The following is a 7,432-nucleotide window of genomic DNA, read 5'->3' on the forward strand; positions in this document are numbered from 1 at the left end:
CTGAAGCTCTGGTGGTATAAATATTAGATCTTTATTGTCCCAGAGATCTCTAAGGCTCTGTTCATATTGGCATCAATTGATTGCTCTTCTCATTCAAATGTGATATTTCTGATTCTTGGCGTGATGAGTGACTTTTCTTATCATATCCCGAACAATTTGGTTATTATGTTAGGAGACTCTCTATTCTCATTTAAATCTTCTCATTTAGCAGGCAGTCACTGTGTTTACGTTCAGCATGCTCAATGTGGCTTATTTTTGTGGGCTTTAGTTCCAGTGACACATGTTAGGAGACTCTCTATTCTCATTTAAATCTTCTCATTTAGCAGGCAGTCACTGTGTTTAGGTTCAGCATGCTCAATGTGGCTTATTTTTGTGGGCTTTAGTTCCAGTGACAGTTTAGTTTTCTGAGCCATCTCGTGTTGCTGGGGCTCCTACTCAATTCCTGTTCGGTTGTGGCTGCAGGAGTGGAAGGCACTTCCCTGGGCTGCCTGTTGTTGCTGGGTGACCTTCTGGGGCACAGGGGCAGAAGTTGCTAGGCTCGAGTCTCCTTGTGCCACAGAGTAAAAATACAGGAAAAGTACTTAGCCTAGTAAGTACTCAATAGATGTTGTTTTTACGATGACCGTTCCCACCATTACATTTCTGGTCTCTCTCATCACATGGGCTTTACAAGTATAGAATTAATTGCCAAATCCTGAGCAATATAGGAATCTGAAGTGCCCACCATCCTTTTTGCGTTTGGCAACCTATCCTACTCATCCTTTAATCTTCTTCCTCACCATGTCTACCATGAGATGTCTTTAGCTACTCACCCAGCTAGAGTGAGAAACATCCTACACTGGATGTGATTTGTTGCTTTGTTACATCTTTTAGCACAGCATTTGGTAGTGGTTTTCTAGACCGCCAGCCCTATCCTGTGAGCCTCCCTCAAGACACAAGAGTTTGGTCTGGTTTTGTAAGTTATGTCCCAGACCTAGCAAAATGCCTGGCATGTGGTACTTAGGTTCTTACTAAATATCTTGAAGTGAAAGAGAGTAAAGCTAAATGAAGGAGGCCTAGGTGAGAGGAACTGGATGGGTCAAGGCATAGAATTCCCACATTCATGTCTGGGTCTGAGAAACTGTTAATGGTGAGGGCACCTATGGCATATGGTGAGGCTTTGGAGAAGGCTTTGGTGGGGGGCAGGGAAGTAGACATGTGCTGGATAGTTGACATTTCCTTTGGCCATCAGTCTCTACTCCCTTCTTATTCCTGACTCTTAGTGTGAGAGAAAGGTCCTGTTCACCCAATGATGTTCTGGCCTCCTTTCAGCTAGGGTGTGAGTGATGTGACCCAGGCACCACCAGCCAGAATAACCTCCTAGGCTTTGAACTGAGAGAGAGTGATTCCAGATGGTGGGCCTGGCAGGGAAAGCCATGGGAGTGGTGGTGGATACAGATTGATGTAGCTCCTGGGGTGGCAGTGGCAGTGGGCTGCTGGTCCATCTTCTCTCTGACACTCCCAGTGTTGGTGAGGCAAGCTACAGCATCTGGCATTCAGCAGTGGGGCCCCCACCAGGCAGGTCTACAGCAGGATTTGGGGCCTTGCTCCTGTTGTGAGGTCCCAAGGTGGGTTCTACTGGCCATCTGGTGATGCTGTGAGCTATACTGATGTCCTTTTCCTAAAACTCTTCCTGCTTCAATCAACCACAGTTGGTTTTCTTGCTTATGACTAAAGCTGGACTGACACACTGGGACTGAAATGGGGGGAGGTTTAAGAAGGATTTTGGACAATTCAAAGTCCTGTATATCTACTAATAGTGTCTTGATAAGAATCATTTTTGCATATTAAGGAGAATACATTCCAGTGAATTCCTTAAAATCCATTTTTTTCAATATTTATGAAGTGTTCAAGAGATTTTCTAATTTGTAATTGTTTAGTATGGTTTGAGATGTTGCTAAAAATCTGTTATTAATTTCGTTTGACTTTCAATGTGTATATTCTTATCTGTTCTATTTTTACATGAAAAGTTATCGATGGTGTTATGATTGATGTTATGTACTGGAAAGAGAATGGGCCATAACTTATTCCTTTTGATTGATTATAATTTTGACTGGTTTTTGTTTGTCTACTTCCATCATGTATAAAGACTTTAGAGTCCCTCATTCAATACCTTGCATTTATATAAGACCTAATAGTGTGTCCAGGCACTTGAAGGTATGTATTTCACCAGAACATTATGGAATCAAGTTATATTAGATATGTCCATGTGTCCATTGTTAGGTTGCTAATGATACCACACTCATATTTGCCAAATATTGAGTGTCATGAGTAAGTTCTGGTTTGAAACGAACATGCAGGGTGTGTTCAGGCTGCATGTTTAAGCTCTGTTGACAGCAAAGCGAGCAGTAACTGAATTAGTGTCTCATCTAGAAATACAGAAAGATAAAAATGCTTTAAGACTGCCTGGTTGACAGCAAAGCGAGCAGTAACTGAATTAGTGTCTCATCTAGAAATACAGAAAGATAAAATTGCTTTAAGACTGCCTGGAGGGCCGGCCCGGTGGCGCACTGGAGAGTGCGCCGCTTGGGAGTGCGGTGGCGCTCCCGCCGAGGGTTCGGATCCCATGTGGAGACCGGTTCCCGCTCACTGGCTGAACGTGGTGGGGGCGCAACACCGAGGGTTGCGATCCCGTTGCCGGTCCCCAGTGCGGGCACGACACCAAGGGTTGCAGTCCTGTTACCAGTCAGTAAAAAAGACAAAAAGGAAAAAAAAAAAAAAAAAGACTGCCTGGAGAGAAACTTCCACAGCACACCCAGGGATTTGGTTTCTTGGAATCATTGGGATTAAATTATTATCTCAATATAATTTTAATTTATCTTTCATTTCACAAGTACTTTTCCTTTTTTTTTTTTTTAAGCAGAGAATAAATACCACCTGTTTGTGGGATCTTTTCTGCAATTCACGTATGTCCTTGGTGTCTCCCTTTCTCTTCCATAGGTTGGAAGTTCCACAAACACGCTGAATGCCCTGAAAATTGCTTTTGGTGATAAAGACACACAAGTGATCTATCTTCTGACAGATGGGAGACCTGATCAGGTACTTATCAATGTTGGGAACAAAGAGGGGCTCACCAATACTCTGGAATTGAATGCTGAGAATCGGTTTGGGGGACCTTTTCAAATGCCACCAAAAAGCTGTTGAGAGATATTTCCTTGGTTTAAGAACTCAGAACTGAGGTGAGAAAATACACTAAGGAATTCCTTTGTCTACTAAAACTCTGAGGAGAATTTATGTTGTCGTGAGTGTTGTCTGGTTAACGTGACACACGCCCATAGCCTGGAGCCCAATCCCATGAAAGGAGAGTCTGCCTTCCAGACCTGGTTTATGTTTTATCACAAACTAAGAGTAACGAGGTTCTTTTTGATTTTTTTCCTTTGGGGACTCTGAATCTCAACAATGTCACTACACGGTGTCCTCGGCTTTACCCCTCATTTTAACTTAGTACTCATTTAAACAAAAGCATGCCTTCCTAGTGAAATGCTCTTTGTTTTGTTTAGCCTGCCTGGAAAATATTTGAAAAGTTAGAGGAGTCAGTTTATATTCTTTTGAGCTTTGTGAATGAAAGACTAGTGCTCCAGACATTAAATAAATATAAGGATTTTCGGGCCTGTACAATGTAAATCAACAGCTAAAGTGAATTAGGGTCAAGTTGTATCCTTCCTTGTAAGATGTTTACATATGCAGACCGCTTGGCAAATATTCTAAAATGTCCTGTGTCAAATGGTTCAGAGCTTACATAGTAAAGCAACTGGATTTTACTACAGCTATAGATTTATGGTAGAAAGTTAGTATTTAAAGTGAAATTTTATTTTGAGTGGTTTTCCTATTGACTTCGTTGTATTTTCTATTCAGAAGCAGTATATTACTTGTGTTTCTTTATCAAATAAAGAGTGTCTCTTATGTTCTATGTGTAGTGCCAAGGTTTGAGGCTGTCAAGATGAACAGTAGCTCACCCCTGCCTTCGGGGGGCTGATGCTTTGAGGAACGTGTTAGACATATGCAGCTAACCCTGGTATGACACTGGGAAAGGGTTGCCTGTGCCATGTCTAGGAGCACAGAGTGATGAATTCTGCCGTATAAGATGGAGAGAAGACCAGAGACGTTTCCATGGAAGTGGGGACGTTTGAGCTGTGTCTGAAAAGAGAAATTTTCTTAAAAAAAAAAATAATAATAATTAATTGAACATATCTGTGGGGTACACACATCAATACCTGTATGTTATATGTGATGCTGAAATCAGGATAATTAGTATATTCAACATCACATAATGTAATCATTTTTGTAGCCCTTTACCAATTTCTCACTAACCCCCCTCCTGCTCTCCCTCCCTTCCCCTCCCCCTTTCCCACCTCTGGTGGCCTCAGTTCTGTTCTCTCCTTTTGAAAGTTCAGCAAATTATTGTGATTGTTGTTTCTTTTCTTCCCTTCCCTTCACTTTCCTTCCCTTCCCTCCTTCCTTCTTTCTTTCTTTCTTTTCTCTCTCTCTCTTTCTTGTTTATTTTTTTAGCTCTCACTTATGAGTGAGGACATATGTTATTTCTCTTTCTGTGCCTGGCTTTTCACTTAACTTAATTTTCTCCAAGTTCATCCATGCTGCTGCAAATGACAGAATTTTATTCGTTTTTATGGTGAAGTAACAATTCCATTGTGTATATATATATATATACCATATTTTACACATGCAGATTTTTTACACATCCAGTTGTCCATCGATGGGCAGTTAGGTTAATTCCAACTCTTGGCTATTGTAAATTCCAACTCTTGGCTGTTGTATATAGATAAACAGGGATGTTTTCCATTCCTTTGGGTATGCACCCAGTATTGGGATTGTGGATCATATGGAAGGAAGTTCTATCTGTGGTTGTCTGAGGAACCTCCATACTGCTTTTCATAATGGCTGCACTAATTTACAGTCCCACCAACAGTGTAGGAGGGTTCCCCTTTCTGCTCGTCTCACCAGCATTTGGTATTCTTTGTCTTTTTTATAATAGCTAGTCTACCTAGGGTGAGGTGGTATCTCAATGTGGTTTTGATTTGCGTTTCCCTGATGCTTACTAATATTGAGCATTTTTTCATGTGTCTCTTGGCCATTGGTATATCTTCCTTTGAGAAATGCCTATTTAGCCCCTTCACCCATTTTTTAACTGGGTTACTTGTTCTTTTTACTATTAAGTTGTTTGAATTCCTTGTGTGTTCTGGATATTAATCCTTTGTCAATGCACAGTTTGAAAATATTTTCCTTCCTTCCTTCCTTCCTTCCTTCCTTCCTTCCTTCCTTCCTTCTTTCTTTTTTTCTTTTCTCTCTCTCTCTCTTTCTTTCTTTCTTGTTTACTTTTTTAGCTCTCACTTATGAGTGAGGACATATGTTATTTCTCTTTCTGTGCCTGGCTTTTCACTTAACTTAATTTTCTCCAAGTTCATCCATGTTGCTGCAAATGACAGAATTTTATTCGTTTTTATGGTGAAGTAACAATTCCATTGTATATATATATACCATATTTTACACATGCAGATTTTTTACACATCCAGTTGTCCATCGATGGGCAGTTAGGTTAATTCCAACTCTTGGCTGTTGTATATAGATAAACAGGGATGTTTTCCATTCCTTTGGGTATGCACCCAGTATTGGGATTGTGGATCATATGGAAGGAAGTTCTATCTGTGGTTGTCTGAGGAACCTCCATACTGCTTTTCATAATGGCTGCACTAATTTACAGTCCCACCAACAGTGTAGGAGGGTTCCCCTTTCTCCTCGTCTCACCAGCATTTGGTATTCTTTGTCTTTTTTATAATAGCTAGTCTACCTAGGGTGAGGTGGTATCTCAATGTGGTTTTGACTTGTGTTTCCCTGATGCTTACTAATATTGAGCATTTTTTCATGTGTCTGTTGGCCATTGGGATATCTTCCTTTGAGAAATGCCTATTTAGCTCCTTCACCTATTTTTTTTAACTGGGTTACTTACTCTTTTTACTATTAAGTTGTTTGAATTCCTTGTGTGTTCTGGATATTAATCCTTTGTCAATGCACAGTTTGAAAGTATGTTGTCCCACTCTGTAGGTTGATTTTTCACTGTTGATTGTTTCTTCTGCTGTGCAAAAGCTTTTTTATTTGATATAATCCCATTTGTTTATTTTTTCCTTTTGTTGACTGTGCTTTTGGAGTCTTATTCATGAAGTTTTTGCCCAGTCCTGCTTCCTGAAGTGTTTCCCCTATGTTTTCTCTTTGGAGTTTTATAGTTTCAGGTCTTATGTTTAAGTATTTAACACATTTTGAGTTGATTTTGGTATATGACCAGAGGTATACGGGTCTAGTTTCATTCTTCTAGATATGAAGGTCCAGTTTTCCCAGCACCATTTATTGAAGAGGGATATTCTGGTGCCTTTGTCAAAGATCATTTGGCTGTAAGTACGTGGCTTGATTTCTGGGTTCTCTGTTCTGTTCCTTGGTCCAAAGGTCTGTTTTTACGCCAGTACCGTAAGTGTTTTGGACTACAGCTTTGTAGTATAATTTGAAGTCAGGTAGTGTAATGTCTTCAGCTTTATTATTATTATTTGTTTTAATTAATTAATTTGTTTGTTTGTTTATTTATTTATTTGCTCAGGATTGCTTTGGCTGTTTTGAGTCTTTTGTTGTTCCATATGAATGTCAGGATTGTTTCTTCTACTTCTTCGAAGAATGTTATTGGTATTTTGATGGGGATTGCATTGAATCTGTAGATCACCTTGGGTAATATGGACATTTTCACAACATTAATTCTTTCAATCCAAGAGCATGGAATGCCTTTCCATCTTTTTGTGTACTCTTTAATTTCTTTCAACATGACTTATAGTTCTTGTTCTGGAGATCTTTCACCTCCTTGGTTAAACTGATTTCTAGATATTTTATTTTTTTGGTGACTATAATAAATGGGTTTGCTTTCTTGGTTTCTTTTCTGCTAGTTCATTGTTGGAGTTTTAAAATGCTGCTGATTTTTGCGTGTTAATTTTGTGTCCTGCAACTTTAATGAAATCATTTATCAGCTCTAAAAGTTTTTTGGAAGTGTCTTCAGGGTTTTTTTTTTTTATATATATGAGATCATGTCATCTGCAAATAGGGACAGTCTAACTGCATCTTTTTCAATCTGGATGCCCTTTATTCTTTCTCTTGCCAATTGCTTTGGCAAGTACTTTCATTTCTATGTTAAATTTGAGTGGTGAGAGTGGACATCCTTGTCTTTTTGCTGTTCTTAAGGGAAGAGTTGGTGGTAGATTTGTTATATATGGTTTTCATTGTGTTGAGATACTTTCTTCTATACCTAATTTGCTGAGAGACTTTATCATGAACCAACACTGAATTTTGTCAAGTGCTTTCTCTGCATCTATTGAAATAATCATATGGTTTTTGTCCTTTT

General features: G+C 39.4%; 1 protein-coding gene across 1 annotated transcript in view; it reads left to right on the forward strand.

Annotated features, from left to right (window-relative positions):
• Positions 1 to 2,979: 2,979 nt before the first annotated feature.
• Positions 2,980 to 7,432, forward strand: part of LOC103608150 (von Willebrand factor A domain-containing protein 3B-like) — a gene marked incomplete at both ends in the record, with an annotated part of 70,000 nt that continues 65,547 nt past the window's right edge. Inside the window, one exon of the mRNA XM_008592591.1 lies at positions 2,980 to 3,078. Coding sequence (XP_008590813.1) covers positions 2,980 to 3,078 — 99 coding nt within the window. The remainder of the gene's footprint in view (positions 3,079 to 7,432) is intronic.

This window comes from Galeopterus variegatus, unplaced genomic scaffold (genome assembly GCF_000696425.1).
Source record: "Galeopterus variegatus unplaced genomic scaffold, G_variegatus-3.0.2 Scaffold8072, whole genome shotgun sequence".
In the NCBI taxonomy this organism is placed as follows: domain Eukaryota; kingdom Metazoa; phylum Chordata; class Mammalia; order Dermoptera; family Cynocephalidae; genus Galeopterus; species Galeopterus variegatus.